Source organism: Delphinus delphis, chromosome 18 (genome assembly GCF_949987515.2).
Source record: "Delphinus delphis chromosome 18, mDelDel1.2, whole genome shotgun sequence".
Taxonomy (NCBI): Eukaryota; Metazoa; Chordata; class Mammalia; order Artiodactyla; family Delphinidae; genus Delphinus; species Delphinus delphis.
The window spans coordinates 65,850,897-65,871,666 of NC_082700.1; the positions used below are offsets into that span (position 1 = coordinate 65,850,897).

General features: G+C 39.9%; 1 protein-coding gene across 1 annotated transcript in view; it reads left to right on the top strand.

Annotated features, from left to right (window-relative positions):
• Positions 1-808: 808 nt before the first annotated feature.
• Positions 809-20,770, top strand: part of RAP2A (RAP2A, member of RAS oncogene family) — a 40,474-nt gene continuing 20,512 nt past the window's right edge. The window contains exon 1 of the mRNA XM_059995747.1: positions 809-1,369. Coding sequence (XP_059851730.1) covers positions 1,056-1,369 — 314 coding nt within the window. The 5' untranslated portion in view covers positions 809-1,055. The remainder of the gene's footprint in view (positions 1,370-20,770) is intronic.

The window sequence follows — 20,770 nt, forward strand, 5'->3', positions numbered from 1 at the left end:
GAAGAGCTCGACTTTTATCAGGCACTGAAGAAGGGCGGGGCTGGGGAAGGTGGGAGGGACCCCCGGCGACGTCACAGAGCGTGGGCCCGGCTTCCGCGGTTTCTGGCCTTCGCCGCCTCGGGCAGTGGGCTGGATGGGGGTCTGTCACTTCTCCCTCAGTGTCCTGACGCTTAAAACAAAGCTGCATTTCGTTGTACTTATGCTCCTCCCTTAAAGCTTCTTATGTTTATACAAGAGAAAACCAAAGCTCTCAGGAATGCTGACAGACTGGGTGGTGCCCAGCAAGGCCCTCAAGCGAAGGCCTCCGTCTGGACCTTGCCAGTATCTTCTCCCCGCCTCATGTTAAAACCTGGAGATTGCTCTGGCCCCTCCAACATCTTGTCTCCGCCAAATTCTGACCGTGGCGTTCTCAAGTAGAAGCGGCTCCCGTCGCAGGAGGAAGAACTGCGCATGCTCAGTACGCAGGCCCCGGGGTTCAACGGGGCAGACCGGGTGGGGTGTTGTTCGGTAACCCAGGTGGCTGTTTATCTAAACGCGGGCGGAGGCTTCCGCGCCGCGCCGAGCTTCCTGGGAGCGCGCGCGCGGCCGGTCGCCTAGGCGACGGGGGGAGCAGGGGCGGGGCTGCGCCGCCGGGCTCCGCCCCGGGCCGCCGGGCCCCGCCCCTAGCAGCGCTGCGGCTCGGGCTCGGGCGCGCGCTTCGGCGCCGGGAAGAGCGGCGGCGGCGGCGGGCGGGGAGCTGGGCGTGGAGGCGCGAGGGGCGGGGCCGCCGGCACTGCGGGCCCGCGGTTCGGGCGGCTCCGTCGGCTCCTTGACTCACACTCCCTGCTCGCCCTTAGTGCCTGCCGGCGCCCGCGGTGCCGCATTGCCGCCCGGCTCGGCCCATGCCCAGGGCTGCTGCTCCCTCCGCCGGCGCCCGGGGGGCCGCGGCGACCGTGAGGTGGGGGCGGCCGCGGGAGGCGGCGGAGCCGGCCGCCGGCGCAGGGTCCGGGCGCGCAGCGCGGCGGGCGTAGGTCTATGTCGCGGGCAGCGGCGGCGGCGGCGGCCGCGGAGGGACGATGCGCGAGTACAAAGTGGTGGTGCTGGGCTCGGGCGGGGTCGGCAAATCCGCCCTGACTGTGCAGTTCGTGACCGGCACCTTCATCGAGAAATACGACCCCACCATCGAGGACTTCTACCGCAAGGAGATCGAGGTGGACTCGTCGCCGTCGGTGCTGGAGATCCTGGACACGGCGGGCACCGAGCAGTTCGCGTCCATGCGGGACCTGTACATCAAGAACGGCCAGGGCTTCATCCTCGTCTACAGCCTCGTCAACCAGCAGAGCTTCCAGGACATCAAGCCCATGCGGGACCAGATCATCCGAGTGAAGCGGTGAGAGGGCCGGGGGCGCGGGCAGGGGGCTTCGCGGTGCGGCCGGCAGCCCCTGTCCCGGGGCCAGAACTCCCTCCCGCGCGCTCTGGGGTGGCCGTGGGCAGGAGGAGATGTCTAGGGAGATGGCTCTGCGATCTTACGCTTTATGATAATTTTTTTTTTTTTTTTTACCAGCATCTTCCTCCTCATCTTGAATCTCAAATTTGAGTGCTTTGTTTCACAACTCAAATTTGGCATCCCGTGAACCCACAGCACAGCTCTTTGTCTCTTGGATATTACTAGTAGCGCTTGTGCAGAACCCCAAAGGAAACAAAGTTTAAAACTTGCAGGGGGGGAGGGGGCGGGTAGGTTTCTGCTGGGAAGAGGGCAGCTGTGCAAGTATAGTGGAGACATTTTCAGATTGAACAACAACAGAAAACCTACCTTTGCAGTATTTGACAGCAAAAATTGCTCACACGTACGTGGTTAAAAATGTCAAGTCCAAAGGAAAGAGACCTTTCTCGTTTCATAAAAGATTGAATGGTGCCAAGGCGTTTTACAAAAATGAACTCTCCAATTAAGATGAAACTTTAAAGACAGATTAGCAAATTATTTGAAGACATGGCTCAGTTGGACTGAGATAGTATATAGAAGCACAAGTACACCATTCACATTAAAGAATGCGACTTTTTTTTTTCTTTTTAGTCTAGCTGCCTTATTCCCCTCAAAAACAAAAAAAGAAAGAAAGAAAAGGGAGGGAAAAAGGCATTCCTGGAAATAATGCAAGTTTCTTCAAAGGTGTGACTCAGATATTAGCTAATTTAAAGTTAATGCAAATAAGCTCCTTCCTGATATGAACTCTTTTTTCTAAAGTGTGCATTTTGGAAATATGGCTGGTAGCATAAATGGCTTATGATATTTGTTTTCTCTTAAGTTGACTGAGTATATTTTTTCCTATAATTTCAAGCATCAGAAGTGTAATATCTCAGTTCAAAGTTTTAGCAAATTTTTCTAATTACTGTTTACATGTTACTGCTTTGTCTGATTCTTATTATTAGTTAATAATTGCTAATAATTTTGATTTAGTGTAATTTTGTTTTTCTTACCCAATTCTACCTATAACCCTAAATTTGTAGACATTTGCTGAAAACTAGTTGTAAGTGTACTGTAGACGTAGTCTCATTTTTAGTCAGTTTGAGTCTACTCACTTTGAAAGAGCAAATACCAAGTCACATATATTCAGGGGTTGCTCAAAAATTCACTAGAAGCAGCAGATTTTTAATGCCACGTACGAGATCAAAGGCGAGGCCCTCTCCTGAAGCTCTCCCCACTTAATTCACTGAATATGCACTTTAATAGCTAACCTAAAATTTGGTATGTTACTTCTTCCATTAAATTTCAAACTAGAATAAAGTGGATATTTTTATAGCCTCTCATGGTGTTCTGAGATCTGTGAATCTGATAGCTTCTTACTTCTTCAGTCTCATTTTCTTGAAAGTTAATTGTTATAGTTAACATAGGAACACTTTTGGTGTTAAATTTACTATGTATCTGATATTTAAGAGGCTACATTCAAGTGGCTCAAATCTTTAATTCCCCTTTCATACTACTTAAAAAAAAAACATACAAAACAGGGCAATCTAACACATTGTCACATGTCAATCTTAGGCCATATACATACATCAAGTAATAAAGTAAATGCCCCAACTCCTCCACCCTTTATATTTAAACATATACAGATAATACGTGCATTGATAAAAGTCACATGCCCAGGGCGAACTTCTTGACACAAGCCTAGCGGACAGAATATGGTAAAATGTCATTGGATAGTTAGTCCATATGATTTTGTAGTTTCTTATGATTTAGTAGAGATTACTAATAATGAGTTAGTCTAAACGTAGTGTATTGGAACAATTTATTTGTTTGCACTGTGACCCAGGAAGAAAAAAAAAGAGTAAAATTCTATTTGCCCAGATGTCATTTACTCACTAGTCTCAGTTCCTGATGTAAAAGTTGAAAAGACCAGCTGAAGTGTATGTAGCTCATAAACTCTTTCACTGGAATTCATCCATTGTGTCCTTAAGAACCGCTTGGGCCTTTCTGTGTCCTGGTATTTTTTACTTCACCCTAATCTCATCATCTGGCCTCCCGGCCTATAGCATATTATAAACAACGTTGAAAGAAAGAAGGAATCTGTGTATACCATGTATTTTACAATACAGTATATATCATGCACATATTATGGTAAAGCAGGCATTCAATGTGTTGGTTCTTTAACTTTTCCCACTTAAAGAGAATAAAATGGGATTTTCAAATAAATGAATTTTCTTCTCTTTTTGGGAATCAGTTTTTAAATTAATCAGTTGCTGTAGGAGGTATTCGTAGTTGTTCCCTCCCCTCTGCCAGTTACTGCTTTACATATTCTATACAACAGTTGTTTGGGGGTATTTAATATCACCATAATGCAGATGACATAAGTGAAGTGCAGAGAGGGTTGATATTTCGCCCAAAACTAGTCATTGGTGGAGAGGAGATTTAAACCAAGATCTGCATGAATCCACGTATTCTTCTTTTCTTCTGTACCACGCTGCCTTTGACCTTGATGTTTATTGGCAAATTCAGCAATCCAGCCTTTGGTCTAGGGTCACGCTCTTCAATTCAAATACAGTTGTGGGCCATGTGTGTAATTTTGAAATGTCTACTAGCTGATTTTTTGTAAAAAGTGGGAAGCAGGTAAAATTAATTTTAATAATATATTTTATTTAACCTACTCTATCTAAAATATTGTCATTTCAACGTGTAATCAGTATTCAAAAATTGAGATACTTTAATAGTTTTCATACTAAATTTTCAAAATCTGGTGTTCAGTTTATACTTACTGCACATCTCAGTTCAGACTAGCTCTATTTCAGTTGCTCAACAGCCACATGTGGCTCCAGGCTACCATATTGGACAGTGTAGGTCTAAGGTGTATATATTTTGGGGAAATGCTTGCTTCTCTGAGCTCCATCTTCCTTGTCTGTGAATTAGAGTATAGCATGCACCTCTCAAGAGTCTTTGTTAGGATAAAATGAGATAATATATTTTAAGGTGTCCAACACAATACCTTGAACACAAAACTTGCTTCAAAATTCCAGCTGTTCTTTAACTTTGTCACCCTGTCTGCTTAAAATTTTATCCTTGATATAAATGTAATTTGAGAGGAAATAAATTTGATTGCATTTTGAAAGTCATTACCTAGTATAGACAAGATGATACTAAAAAAGCAGTGGTGACTAAAACAATCCTTGGAAAAATTTTGTTGGTATTCTCTTAAAATATTTTCTCTTATTAAAGATCTTATGGGAAAGGGCAAGAGAATGAACATTTCACTTTAACTGTAGCACCAATGCACAGCTGAGAGTGAAATGGAGCTTTTCCCTGGATTGTTCTTGTACGGAATGTTTTGCTTATAAAAAGTATAAAACAGGTCCCTACTCCCTTAAGTGTCTGTAGGTTCACGGACATCCATATACAGGTTCCCCCCTGCTATCTGAAAGTAGAGAGTTCCTATGAAACCTTTCCTAAGCCAAAATGGCATGAAGTGAAGAAGCAATTACCTTAGGACACATCTTGCTTACAGATGCGCAAAAAAAAAAAATCTAGGTAAAGCGCTCACAGACACAGTTCAAAGCTATGGCAGATTGATGCTGAGGTGCTGAGTGTGGTTCCTGGGGAAGGAACTTGGAGGTGCCTCTCTCCCTGATGGGGTACGTGCTACCTCTCAACTGCTCACAGCACACCAAGTGCTGGACGCTATTTTCACTTTTTGCCTTTTTTCATAAAAGCAAAAATCATCTTATTTCTTTTGGTTATCAAAAACAGGTACTAACGTAGGTCTTTCCTAAAATTGAAGTGTCACGAAGCAACTTTTGAAAAGCACAGAATAGCTGTACATACACAAGCTCTTGTCCAAGCCAAGCAGGCTAGCTAAAATGGTGGTTTTTATAAATTCACATGCCTTCTTTTTTTAAATTGACTTGGGATGAGATCGGACACATAGGGAAGAGTGACAAGGATACAGAAAATGTTTCAATTGAAATAAAACTCAAGTTCTTTCTAATTTCATAGTTGCTTCTCCCATTCCTCCCAGGGTAAGCCGTGGTCCTGACTTGAAGTACCTTGGAACATGCAACCCAATGCCTATTCTTAGGATAAAGCCCAGAAATCTTCAACATGACCTTCAGGCCCAGCAATGCTCTTATCCCTCCCTGCCTTTCCACCTTCACCTCTGGCAACCTTCCTCGCCCCTTGGATTCCAGCACCCCGACCTTCTTTTAGTTCCATGAAAGTGCCTGTCTCTGGGCTTTCCTTCTACATGCAGAAATCACCCACCTTTTGCAGAGTTAATTCCTACTTTTTGGCCCCTGCTTAGAAGATTTCCTCCTCAGGGAAGCCTTCCTCATCTTCCCAAACTGACTTTATTCCATCCTGTCTTCCCACAGTGTATTAACCTCGTGCCTCACCCCTTCCCTCAACCACTCATGTTTCAGACATCAGTGGCACCCTGTGCTTCCCCTCCTCTGGTAGTGCTCATCAGAGTTTAAGTACAGTCTGTCTTTCTTATTAAACTGTAATCCCACGTGGCTAGAATGGCTCCTGGCACATAGGAACCAATCAAGAAAGATGTGTTGAAAAAAATTAGTGTTCAAAGAGAAAATTCTTTTAGTGGCCTCAGTTTCCCCAAGCATTTGAATTTTATAGATGGAGGAGGTGACTCTTTAAAGCCCATTTTGCAACTGGAGTAGACGATCTCCCTTCCACTCTAACATTCTGTGAGAGCACTTCTATCTACTAGGGGCGACCAGGGAAGATGTAAAATTTAATAACAAACTTTAAGAATCAGAAGCATGGTGTCTTCCAGATGGAGGACATGGCATGGGAAATGCATAGGGTAGGTTCATTGGCTGTTAAATAGACCAGGTTGGCCAAACCAGGAATTTATATAGAAGTGTGAGAAGAGGTAAGATACATAAAGCTAAATTACGGAAGGTTAAAGACTGGACTTGCTCTTGCAGTCAAGGACCATGATCAGAATTGTTACAAAAATAGAAATATGGTGGTGATATGATAGATGGCTTAGTGGTAATAGACCAGAGTCAGAAGAAAGAGTTGTATTGTCATAATCTCATTTCTACATGAAGTATAAAGATTCTGAATTAGCATGGAAAGAATGGATGCAAATAATGTTGTAAAGAACGAATCAATCAAACTTAGTGGAAGAAGGAGAGGAAAAGGTCAAAAGTAACCTTGACATTTTGAACATGAGTGAATAGAATTAGAGAGGAATAGCTGGGGGAGATTATTTTGGCTTTGGAGATGGTAATCATCCAGATAGATGCACCTAATAAGCAATTAGAATACGGGACTAAAGCCTGAAAGTTCAGTTTATGTATGAGTGTAAAGACTCAAAATCATCTATATAATTCACATTTGGAGAGTAGATGAACCCTGCTGGGTAGTGTATAGAGAGGTAGAAGTGAATGGCCAGGAATAGAAATTAGAAATGAATATGGCCAAGGATAGAACTTGACATTTGTAAGGTACCTAGAGGAGACTTTATACATTGCATTAGGCTAGAAGGCATGGTGCATTTTATTTTTTTTTAATTTTTTCATTATTTCAAAGCCACCTTTTACTATTAATCCCAGAGCAATAAAAGGCAAACAAGCAGCAACAGCAGAAAAAACTATTTACAAAACTACTTCTAAAATACTCTTAAACACTTTTGACTTACTAATTATCTATGAAGAAGTTCTACATCAGATAAAGCATTGAAAACTTTAGTACCTTAATCATTTAAAAGCACCTTCATTATCCAGGCTTTAGGAGCCAGTGTCCTTTAATGGACAACAGACTCCTGAATAGTCCTTTATTGGACGTTGTAAGAGTTATACAACAACAAATATTTTGGCTTCACAGAACCTGCACCATATCTACCTCATTAGCCTACCTTTGGGTCCTTTCTGATCAGGCATTTCTTTCCCCTCAATGTACAGAAATACTGCACTAGATGGCCTTTTCATTTCGGGATAGCCATTTCATTACGTATTTTTATGTGGCGTGGTGCATTTTAAGACTGAGAAGAAAAATGGGGAAAGTGTGGTTATTTGTACTACCCAAAGCGAATAAGTTACTATTTTTTTTTACTATTATTATTTCATATTTCTGTATCATTTAAGTGATCACTTTTAAGAGACCCAGCTGATCGTTTGCACATTTTCTCCTCACAGTAAGTTGCCCTAAAAGCCCAATCTAAGGTAGAGGTAGATTGCCAGTTGCTAACACATAGATCATGACCCACAACAGATTGGCACTGTGGAGCTGAAACCAGGAAATACATCCAATGATGTTTGTCCCAATAAGTGATTTCTGGAGTCTGCCACCAATTCCTTCTTCCCCAAACACCTCCTTCCCCAGTTTGATACCTCCAGAGACCATAATTGTAATTGAAAGCTCCTCCAAGGTACAGAGCCTAATAGCTGTGAGTCACTTTTTATAGCCCAGAGTTTTTTCCTGAAAAGGAAACTTGGTTTTGCTGCATTGTAAAATTAGAATATTACAGTAGAGTCATTTCCTTTTTACCATCCCAGGATTAGAATTTTTTAAGTTCACTTTGTAGATGGAGTAGATGATCTCCCACCAGCCCTACATTCTGAGAATACTTCTATCTCATTGGCACAATAAGGGAAAAAGTATTTTAGTATGAACCTTAAGGAATCAGCAGCCTGTGACCTGCAAATCTTATCTATTTAGGGGTTTGTGATAATTGTATCAATAAAATCTCTAATCAGAGGAATCATTACAATGTTGTTTTTTTTTTCAAAAAGGTGGAGGGGCAGAAAGGATTTAAATAGCCAGCCAACAATTCCACTGCACACAGACAAAAGATATCAGCTATCCCTGAATATTGATAAATCCTCTGACAAATGGAACAGATGGATGATTTGAAAGGTGATTTGACTGGCCACTGAATGAGAAGTATTCAGGCCCCAGGCAGGTGGATGACATTGACTTTCTAACTCTCCTTTAGGTAGGAAGAAGTCAGATAATTAACAGATAAACACTAAGATAATTAACAGATAAACACTAAAATATCTCTGGATGACACAACCAACAGGAAGAGCCAACAAAGTTGGAATCTTTTTATTTGTTAAAATTTTCCAGTAACAGTACACTTGAGTGATTTAATTCTGTATGCTATCTTTTCAGAAATTATATATGGCATATTAAAATGCATAGATTATATATTTACACATTTCTAAGCAGTGATCTTTACATAAAACTATGTACACCATACACAATCTGTGATTTTAGACATCTGCATTTCAGTAAAGTATATAAGTAAAATATAAGTATATTGATAAAGTTAATCAAAATATATTAAAAGAGCATATTTCTAGTTGCTAGGATTTTGACATGGTATATACTAAATACTGTTTATGTACTTCTAAAAGATTGGAACCTCTTTGGAAATGTCGGACCTAATATTTCAACTATTCACCTTTTATTCTTGTAGGAAAATTCTACTAAAAAACACATCACATTAGCCTGATTTTTAATAAATTTCAGTTTAAATTAAAGGTCACTGCTATGAAATAAGATTTTTTTTCCAGCATGTGAGTCAGAATAAGGTTATTGGGTATCCGAATCAAATGTCAGCAGCATATTATATCGAAGGCATGGTTTGGGAAATCCAATAATAAAGCAGCACTGGAATTCTTTGGAGTTTGATGCATTTTATTACTTAATGTTGGAAATGTACTTATCACACATTGCTAAAAGCTCTATCTGAATAAGCTATTTAAAATAGATTACAGCATGTGAATAAAGTATACTTGTAAATTATACATTCTTTTAAATCAAACTCGTGAAATATATTCACTGGTGGAATTGGATAGATTGTTGGTTTTCTTTTGTTTTGAAAACAAACCAAATTGATATTTTATGGAGAAATGTGATTAATTATTTTGTGGGTTTTTAAAGTTCATTTTTATTGAGATATAATTGACATATAACATTGTAATAGTTTTACGGTTTTTTCACTCCGTAAAATTACACAAGACAAACATTGTAAACCTTTACCTAAAACATTTAGGAGTTATTTCCCATAAAACATAATGATTTGATATATGCATATATTGCAAAATGGTCACCACAGTAAGTTTAGTTAACGTCTGTCACCACACACAGTTACAGTTGTGTGTGTGTGTGATGTCAGCTTTTTTGATTTACTCCCTTGGCAGGTTTCAGGCATCCAATACCGTATTACCTGTAGGCGCTGTGCTGTACACCAGCCCCAGGACTTACTTATCATTTATCTTATAACTTGCAGTTTGTACCTTTGTACTGCCTTCACCCATTTCACCCCCCACCCCATCTGTTCTCTGTATCTGTGAGTTCAGTTTTGTGGTTTGTTTGTTTTAAGATTCTGTATATAAGTGAAATTATACAGTATTTGTCTTTTTTCTGTCAGACTTATTTCACTTAGCATAATGCCCTTAAGGTCCATCCAAATTGTCTCAAATGACAGAATTTCTTTTTTTTTTTAATGGTTTAATAATATTTTGATCCCTCTCTCTCTCTCTCTCTCTCTCTCTCTCTCTCTATATATATATATATATATAACATTTTCTTTATCAGTTCATCCATCAGCGGACATTTAGGTTGTTTCCATGTCCTGACTATTGCAAATAATGCCGCAGTGAACTTGAGGGTGCAGATATCTCTTCGAGATAGTCATTTTGTTTTCTTTGGGTAAATACAGAAGTGACATTGCTAGATGTTCTATTTTTAATGTTTTGAGGAACCTCCATACTGTTTTCCATGGTGGCTGCACCAATTTACATCCCTACCCACTGTGCACAGGGGTTTTCTTTTCTCCACATTCTCACCAACCCTTGTTTATTTTTTGTCTTTTTGGTGATAGTCATTCTAACAGGTGATACCTCATTGTGATTTTGATATGCATTTCCCTGATTATCAGTGTTGAGCACCTTTTCATGTACCTTTTGGCCACCTGTATGTCTCCTTTGGAAAAATGTCTGTTCAGATCCTCTGCCCATTTTTTAATTGGATTTTTTTTCTATTGAGTTGTATGAGTCCTTTTTATATTTCAGGTATTAATCCCTTATAAGATATATGACTTGCAAATATTTTCTTCCATTCTGTAGATTGCCTTTTCATTTGGTTGATGGTTTCCTTTGTTGTACAGGAGCTTTTTAGTTGGATGTAGTCCCATTTGTTTTTATTTGCTTTTGTTGCCTTTGCTCTTTGTGTCAAATCCAAAAAATTATTACCAAGACCAGTGTCAAGGAGCTTACTCCCTATGTTTTCTTCTAGGAGTTTTATGGTTTCATGTCTTATGTTCAAAGCTTTAGATCCATTCTGAGTTGATTTTTCTGTGTGGTATAAGGTAATATTCCAGTTCCATTCTTCTACATATGGCTATTCAGTTTTCCCAGCACCAGTTACTGAAGAAACTATCCTTTCCCCATTGCATATGCTTGGCTCCTTTGTTGTAAATTAGTTGACCATATATGTATGGGCTTATTTCTGGGTTCTCTAGTCTGTTCCATTGATCTATGTGTCTGTTTTTATGTTAATACCATACTGTTTTGATTGGTATAGATTTGTAATATAGTTTGAAATCAGGACGTGTGATGCCTCCAGCTTGGTTCTTCTTTCTTAAGATCCCTTTGGCTATTAGGTCTTTTGTGATTCCATACAATATTAGGATTGTTTGTTACATTTATGTGAAAAATCCATTGGAATTTTGATGGAGATTGCATTGAATCTGTAGATTGCTATGGGTAGTATGGACATTTTAACAATATTCTTCTAGCCCGTGAGTACGGAAGAGCCTCAGATTAATTTGTGTCTTCTTCAGTTTCTTTCATCAATGTCATATCTTTTTTTTTTTTTGGTACGCCGGTCTCTCACTGTTGTGGCCTCTCCCATTGCAGAGCACAGGCTCAGTGGCCACGGCTCACGGGCCTAGCCACTCCGTGGCATGTGGGATCTTCCCAGACCGGGGCACGAACCCCTGTCCCCTGCATCGGCAGGCAGACTCTCAACCACTGCGCCACCAGGGAAGCCCTGTCTTATCATTTTTTAAAATTGTTATTATCTGTCAAAAAACAAAATATTAAAAACAATAACTCTACTACTTTGTATTCACTTAGCAGTGGCTTTTACATTTTCTTAATCTGGCTCTCAGGAATACATTTTGCAGTGTACATACAGGCATAAATATGTATAACTGAAACCAAAATTTCATGAAACAACAGTTACACTTGGTATGTTGCTGGTATTATATTTTCTGTTTTATTCTATTCTGTTTTATTTCATTGTTTTTAAGTGTTCCTCTTGATCCACTAAATTGATCTCATCACACACAATCTGAAAACTGCTATCCTGGAACATTTTACTCTAAGAAAAATAAATGGACCTATCTCTTTCATAGTTTGAAACAATTTTTATCTTCTCTTCCTGCTTTTCCATTTTCCAACAATGCTATGTAAATGCTCAGAAAGTGAAATGAATTTCCCAACATGAGTTAGTAAAATGTTACCTCTGTCACCGAGAAAGATAACATTTAGTCAAGGAACAAAGAGATACATAAAGTGTATCTTTTGAGGAAGCATTTATTACTGTTTGTTGGGCAAATTACAAATATGAGGACATATTTCTCTTGTAATTTTGTTTGTTCTGGTAAGGCAGGATAGCTCCTGCCTTGTGAAATTTAGAACAAGAAAGGGATGTTGCAGTAGGATCCCAACCAGAATGTGTTCATTACTACAGCAGGTTGCTGTGGGGACTTGGGAGACTGATCTTTATGAGAGGTTTGCTGCATCTGTCTAGGATGATGTTGATTCAGCTCTGCCTTTAAGACAGTAAAAATAGACGAAGACGACTATAATTACAGCTATCTTAAAATTACTTAGTAAAATTACCCCAGAGAAACATTATAAACCTTTACTTAAAACATTTAGGAGTGTTGTGTTTCATGCTTTTCTAGGAGCAGCCCTTAAAAACTAGTAATTCGAATGTGGAAGTCCTACACCATATTGATAATTCAGTACATCTTAATGTTTTCATCTTACCAGATGTCTTTACATCTTTCTGCAAATGAAATCTTAGAGGGTTGTTCTCTGGTTTTGGATGGAAAATTTTGTTTTGTTCTTAATTCTAAGTACATGCATCCTGAGGTTTACAATGAACATAACAAATACTGTATATATTATAATTGCTCTCAGTCAGTATTTAATTTTATTGGGCATACTGATCTTATCTATGAAGACCATTAATTGTTAATCTGGTTAAAGCTGAGCTTCAGTACTTACTAGTCATATGATTTAGGAGCAAGTTAGCATTCTCTGCATCTCACCTTCCTCATCTGGAATATGGGTATAATATAATAACTAATGAGGTAATGAATGTAAAGTTTCTTTACATAGTAACTCTAAAATATCAACAATAAAGTTGCACCAAAAATCACAGAAATAGAAATGAGACCCAAGCATTTTCTGACTTTATAAATCAGTATACTGCCACATGATTTCTTAGGAATTAGACTCGCTTGCCTTCCCATATCTAAAAAATTATATATTAGCTAATCTAGTACTGCATTTCCATTTTTCCATTGCTTTCTTGCCCGTGTCTGAAGTGCTCGTACAGTGTGTGTATTACAGAACTTACAGCACAGACCCTGAGCACTTTGTGTCTTGACGCTCTCTTGCCTATAAATGGTGACAATATGATTTTGTGACTCACAAAGAATTGTGATTTTTTTTTAGTACACGTATTTAAAATATAAAAAAAATAGAAAGTGATCAGGCATATAATAAGTATTTGTTAAGTAACACTTTTCTTTTTTAAACAGTTTATAATGATAATAGACCTTTTATGAATACCAAAACTATAAATGGGGTGAAGAAAATTTTAATAGTGTTTATGGCTAATTACATATATATGTGTATATATGTATATAGGGGGCAATGGAGGGAAATGTGTTGACAGAGCTTTTAATAAATTGATTCTAGAAGTTTTGCCTTTGTATAAAAGTCATCACTGTCAACATCAAATACTATGGTTTAAACCACTTTATTTGCATAACACTGCCCTGAGCGTTATGCAGAATAAGTACAAGATACTATCTTTGTCCATCTGGCATGCCAAAATGTACTACAAATGAATATATATTTGACAGTGTTGAGTTTATTATATATGGAGAGAGAGACAGAATACATTTTTTGAAACAGTTTGATTTCTAAGTTTTAAAGTATTATTCCACCGAAAACATTGCTTTTGCTAGGCCACTTTTTTTAAGGAATTTTTTTTTTTGGCACAACTTTTTTTTTCTCTTCCTATTTTATTCAGATATAATTCACATACAGCACTACATAAGTTTAAGGTATACAGCATAATGATTTGACTTACATACATCATGAAATGATGACCACAGGAAGTTTAGTGACCATCCATCATCTCATACAGATAGAACATTAAAGAATAGGAAAAATAATTTTTTTCCTTGCAATAGGACTCTTAGGATTTACTCTCTTAACTTTCATGTATAACGTACAGCAGTGTTCATTGTATTTATCATGTACTTATAACTGGAAGTTTGTACATTTTGACTACCTTCATCCGACTCCTCCCCCAACCCCCAGACACCCCTGCCTTTGGTAGCCACAAATCGTTCTGTTTTGCTATGAGTTACTTTGTTTTTGAAGCATAATTGGCCTACGACACTATGTGAGTTCCTGGGGCACAACATAGTGATTCGGTATTTCTGTATTAGGTTGGCCAAAGAGTGCCTTCAGTTTTTAAGTAAAAATAAAAGACACATTTTTCATTTTCACCAAGAACTTTATTGAACAACGTATTCACCCTTTTGTGCCACTACCTTCTGCCATTTCTCAGGCAACTCCATAATTCCATCTTCCCAAAACCTTTTATCTTTTCAAGCAAAGAACTCTTCCAGGTGCCTTTTACTGTCTTCCAGGGAATTGAAATTTTTTCCATTAAGAGAATTTTGTAAAGACCGAAATAAATGGAAATCTGAAGGTGCAATGTCTGGTGAGTACGGTGGATGAATCAGAACTTCCCAGCCAAGCTGTAACAGTTTTTGCCCGGTCATCAAAGAAACATGCGGTTTTGTGTTATCCTGACGGAAGATTATGTGTTTTCTGTTGACTAATTCTGGACGCTTTTCATCGAGTGCTGCTTTCAGTTGGTCTAATTGGGAGCAGTACTTGTTGGAATTAGTCATTTGGTTTTCCAGAAGGAGCTCATGATAGAGGCCTCCCTTCCAATCCCACCATATACACAGCATCATCACCTTCTTTGGATGAAGACTGGCCTTTGGTGTGGTTGGTGGTGGTGCACGTCACTTGCCCCACGATCTCTTCCTTTCCACATTACTGTACAGTATCCATTTTTCATTGCCCATCACAATTTGTTTTAAAAACAACGTTTTCATTACATTTAAGTAGAGAATCGCATGTGAAAATGTGGTCAAGAAGGTTCTTTTCACTTAACTTCTGTGGAACCCAAACATAAAAGCGATGAACATAACCAAGCCGGTGCAAATGATTTTCAGTGCTTGATTTGGATATTTTGAGTATATCAGCTATCTCCTGCTGACATACTCAAAATATCCTGATTGTTCTCGATTAATGTCTCAATTTGATCACTGTCAACTTCAACTGGTCTACCCAATCGTGGAGCATCGTCCATCGAGAAATCTCCAGCACGAAACTTCGCAAACCACTCTTGACACGTTTGATCAGTCACAGCACCTTCTCCACATACTGCACAAATCTTTTTTTGCGTTTCGGTTGCGTTTTTACCTTTCTTAAAATAATAAAGCATAATATGCCGAAAATGTTGCTTTTCTTCCTCCATCTTCAACGTTGAAATGGCTACACAAAAATTCACCAATTTTGATGTCTTTTTTAAAATGCACGCTGATACGATAGCAGTCACATACAGTCTAACAAAGTTGTTTCGAATGAAGTTAAAGATAACTAAGTGCTACTGGACCCACCTTACGGAAAAATCTGAACGAACCTTTTGGCCAACCCAATACGTTACAGAATGATCACCACGATAAGTCTAGTTACCATCTGTCATCATACAAAGATATTGCATTATTATTGCCTATATTCCCCTGTACAAATGTATACTGTATATTTCATACCTCTGAATCATTTATTTTGTAACTTCCAGTACTTCCAGTTTGTACTTCTTAATCCCCCTCACCTGTTTCTCTCACCTTTTCTAAAGGTTTTTTGATGCATTCTACCTCATTATAGAAGGTCAAAATTTGTCTGTAAGACTAATGCCAACAATCATATATTTGCTTTGTTATATTTAGTACATTTTGATCCTCCCTGGAAATGAAATCTTACTTTGTATTTGGTTGTTGAATGGTTTGAGCAGAATTATTATCTTAGAAAGCATTAAAAAATAAACTGATTTATGGATAATTGAGAGAAAACAGCATAGATTAGCTAGTACCCAGGGAAGATAGCTGGGAGATTATCTAAAGATAAAAGTTCGTTATCAGGGATAGTTTAATATAGATTAAGAAACAAAGAATAAGCTTTATCTTAATATCAGTTTTTTTGTCTTTGCATTTAGTGAAGCTGAAATATCCAAATATGGTACATATAAAACTATACTATCCAGGACTTCCCTGGTGGTGCAGTGGTTAAGAATCTGCCTGCCAATGCAGGGGACACGGGTTCGACCCAACGCAGCCAAAAATGAATTAATTAAAAAAAAACAGAAACTATGCCATCCAAAATATAATCCTCCACCCACCCACCCAGATGACCCACATACACTTGGACTGTTTTCTGCTTCGTGAACCAACACTCCAAACAAACTTTGTCCGTCAGTCATAGTCACGTTGGCATAGTGAGGAGCTGGGTGCTCGTTGTAAGACAAGTGCGTACATATATGAACACTAACTAGACAGGACAATTTTTAAGTTTATTTTAGAAGAGCTAGAGATGAGAACGTAACTTTTCAATGATTAATCAGTTTACACATAATACTGATGGCATGAAACTTTTCTCAGTGGTCTTGCATTAAAGAGCTTAATGTTTGCATACTCTACTTGTTCTTGCTCTCAAATGGCCATCAACCAGTGTCGGCATACTGCCCCCTTCAGGGAGGAAGGTTATAAACAGAGTGTTGGGTGGTTGGAGGCCTCCCAGAGGTACAGCCATTTGAAAAGGCCACTCTTTTTTTTATTTTGCGGTACGCGGGCCTCTCACTGTTGTGGCCTCTCCCGTTGTGGAGCACAGGCTCCGGACGCGCAGGCTCAGCGGCCATGGCTCATGGGCCCAGCCCCTCCGCGCCATGTGGGATCTTCCTGGACCGAGGCACGAACCCGTGTCCCTTGCATCGGCAGGCGGACTCTCAACCACTGCGCCACCAGGGAAACCCTGAAAAGGCCACTCTTGATGACGTCATTCATTCCTCAGGCTACCCTGAGTACATCATTTGGTTTTACTGAAAGAAATACTTGGACACTTATGGAGGAAGGGACTATTTGGGGGAAGATTTGTTGTGTTGCTCTCATCAGCGCATCCTGTTAAAATCATAAGTACTGAAACTTTTCTAGATCGTACTGACTAGCTTCTAACAATCCCATAAATATTTCCTTTGAATAAGTACCACTGCTTTGATCTGTTCCCTTTTCTCCAAAGGTGGCCGTATGTCTCTTTACCTGGGACAGTTCAGGTTTACACCTGTTGCCTTGGTACATTTATTTACAGTGCCCCTTTCCATCTCAAAAGTGTCTCTTGGCAAAAATTATATGGTCCCTCTAGGCGCTTACCTTAAGTTCCCTGTTTTTAGAATTATGTCAATTTCAATCCCATTTTTACTTGTATTTTTGTGATATCCAGTCTGTATAAACAGTCTCTTCCTTTGACTTGGCCAACATCCTCCTGTATTACATTTCTGGATTTGGGGCAGCAGATCCTCATGAACTGGAAATTTTATTCAGTTTAAAAGATGACATCTTTTGGACTTCCCTGGTGGCACATTGGTTAAGAATCTGCCTGCCATTGCAGGGGACATGGGTTCGAGCCCTGGTCCAGGAAGATCCCACATGCCTCGAAGCAACTAAGCATTTGCGCCACAGCTACTGAAGCCCGCGTGCCTAGAGCCCGTGCTCCGCAACAAGAGAAGCCACCACAATGAGAAGCCCACGCACTGCAACTAGAGAAAGCCTGCGCACTGCAAGGAAGACCCAACGCAGCCAAAAATTATTTTTTTTTAAAAAGGTGACATCTTTTTTACTAAACATGCCAGACTACTAAAGATGGCTGTGGATTGTTTGACATGACTCCCAGAGAGAGGTGGGATCTGTTTCCCCTTCCCTTGAATCTGGGCCGACCTGTAACTACTTTGACCAAGAAAGTATGGTGGAAGTGATGCTAAGCAAGTTTGGGGCCTAGTCTCTAAGAGGACAAAGCATCTTCCACCGTGGTCTTTTGGAGCCCTGAGCTGCCATGTGAGAAGTCCAGCTACCCTCCTGGAGAACACATGAAAAAGCCCTGAGACTGTGTGGAGAGAGAGACGGAGGTACCCTTCTAGCTGTGGCCACCAGTGGGCCAGGCCTGAGCTGAAGCCAGCTTTGAGACTCCTCCCAGGCCAGCCCTAGCTGAACACCACTGAGTGAGCCCAGCCAGTGCCACGTGGAGAAGAAGAATCGGCCACCTGAGCTCTGCCCAAGTTCCTGACTCACACCACCACGAAACAGAATAAAATGGTTACGTTAAGCCATTAGTTTGGGGCTAGTTTTTTGTGCAGTAATAGTTATCAACATTTTTAGGTGAACATGTTGATATTTTAGAAATTATTTTGATAAGAGTACTATTGATCCTTCGGATTTCTCTGTTAAGATCTTTAAAGAATGTGTAATGAGGATGAGTGACGAGTGAAAGGATGTATTTTAGCTCTTAAAAGGTGGCATATTGACGCAGGCATCTACCAACTGACTTCACACTGTATCTGTCCCGTGTCATTTTACCGTTCACACCCACATGTGATTAACTGCACTTTGAAGATCATATTTAATTTTATTAGAATATAACATATTAAAGTTTAGTTTAGCAGAAAAATCTGCATATGTGTATACACTTTGGAACTGCTTGTAATAGTCCGTACTGCCCATCCCCATTCACTCTACCCACAGTGTATATTCTTTCTAAAAGTAGTTGACATATACCATCTAATTTATGTTAACAAAGAAAGCTTCTTTCATGTATGTATTTGGTGGTAGTCTGCTTCAGTTTTGATATCCAGCTCCTGGCACAAAGAAAGCATCCAGTAAATGTTGAATTAGGAATAAAGGTCCCTTCAGTTCATTACCTTATGGATTTTGGCCATTTTCTTTCCGAATATCTGGAGAACCCTTATATTGCAAATCAATTTAAGCATTTCGGCATCTAATGAAAAGCATGATAAAGAATAAAAAATAAAGCATTCTAGATGGTGTACATCCAAAATGCTTTTTAGCCTGGTGACCATGGATATGTTTGCATTGTTTCTGTGACATTTTCACTGTGGGCTACATAAAAAAACTGTCATATTTGAAGATAATCACTTCACTGACTCATTCTATTTTGTATGGCTATAAGCGTCAAGAATTGATTGCAGCACCGGAGATACAGCTACATAAAAAAGCATTCATGGGGCTTCCCTGGTGGCGCAGTGGTTGAGAGTCCGCCTGCCGATGCAGGGGACACGGGTTCGTGCCCTGGTCCAGGAAGATCCCACATGCCGCGGAGCGGCTGGGCCCGTGAGCCATGGCCGCTGAGCCTGCACGTCCGGAGCCTGTGCTCTGCAACAGGAGAGGCCACCGCAGTGAGAGGCCCGCGTACCGCAAGAAAAAAAAAAAAACAAACATTCATGGCTCTTGCCTTCCTGAGGTCCCAGATCTAACTTTAAAGGTCACACAGCTGTTGTAAAGCAGAAGCAAGACTTTATCTCAGAACACCTAATTCTCTTCAGTTTTGTTTGGTTTCCATTTTCTTTTTTATTATCCCACATTGTTTTATAGGACGTCAGAGCCACGGTTCATATCTAGTAACTTGACTTAGCAGTGCTTGGAGCAAGAAGACGAACAGAGTAAGGAAAGATACTTCTGTTCAGAGAAGATGGTAAATTGTCAGCTTCTGATATCAGAGGCAATAGTATCTATCCTGTTTTTCTTACATTGTTCCCATAAGAACTAATGGTCTTTAGAGTAGAAAGTTAGGTTTGGCCATCCTGCCAGGGAATGGAAGCTGGAGATAGGAAATAAGATAACTATGTAACAGTTTTTGTTACCATGTAACAATAGTATTTTACAGTATCCATAATACTTCAATGGATAATTCATGTAAACTGCTTAGTGCAATGTCTGGTACCTCCTAAGCCCTCTACAGATGCTAGCTATTATTAGTAAAGTCATCACCGTCATCTTCCATAACATAATACCTAAGGATCAGTGATGTTTGTTTCACAGATAAGGAACATGAGGCTCAGAGAGGTCACATGACATATCTGAGGGAGCACAGCCAGACTTTCTAGGTCCACTAAATCGACATCCAGTTCTCCCCCCTTTGCGGTGCAGTCCATCATGATTTTAGCCAGTGACCACATGGTGGTTGACCTTGACTGTTAACGTAGAAATAGCCTTTATCAAGTGCTTGTAGAGCCATCACATATTTTTCTTAGGTCGTGGTTTGGGGGGATGGGGAGAGAACCGTGTGCAGGGCTTTAAAATAACTACTGTGGAAGTGGCATATAGGATAGAAGAGAGGGGTGAGAAATTGGAGGTGGGACCAGTTAGGAGACTATTGCATAGCTCAGGTATGACTTGTTTTGGAAATGAAAGGGGTTTTGTAGCGGGAATGAAAATGAAGGGACAGATTTTCTCACATCCAATAATTCTCACCCTGCCTGTCCCCTGTAATCACTACTGTTCCAGACCTATTGTTACAGTCTCTCATCCCAAACCTGATTACTTTAGAGACTAGTGAAGACTTTTGCTTACCACCCTTTCTCCCTCACTCTCACAGTGACTCCTTATAACTGTTTCTAACTTCTTTTAATTCGCTGTTGACTTGAATCCTGTCAAAATGTCGGTAGCTCATCATTCTCCACTGGCTGCTGTTGGGCACCGTAATCTCTGCCAATAATGGTAGTTTCCAGCTCCTTTCTTCATTGTGCATTTGTTTTGTTTTGCCTTTGCCATCTGTCACCTGTTACTTCTCCCGCTTCAAATGAAAAAAAAACTTTTTAATAGACATCCCCAGTCAAACTTATGCCAGTTGAACCAACCAGTTACAACCTGTCATGCATAATTGATAC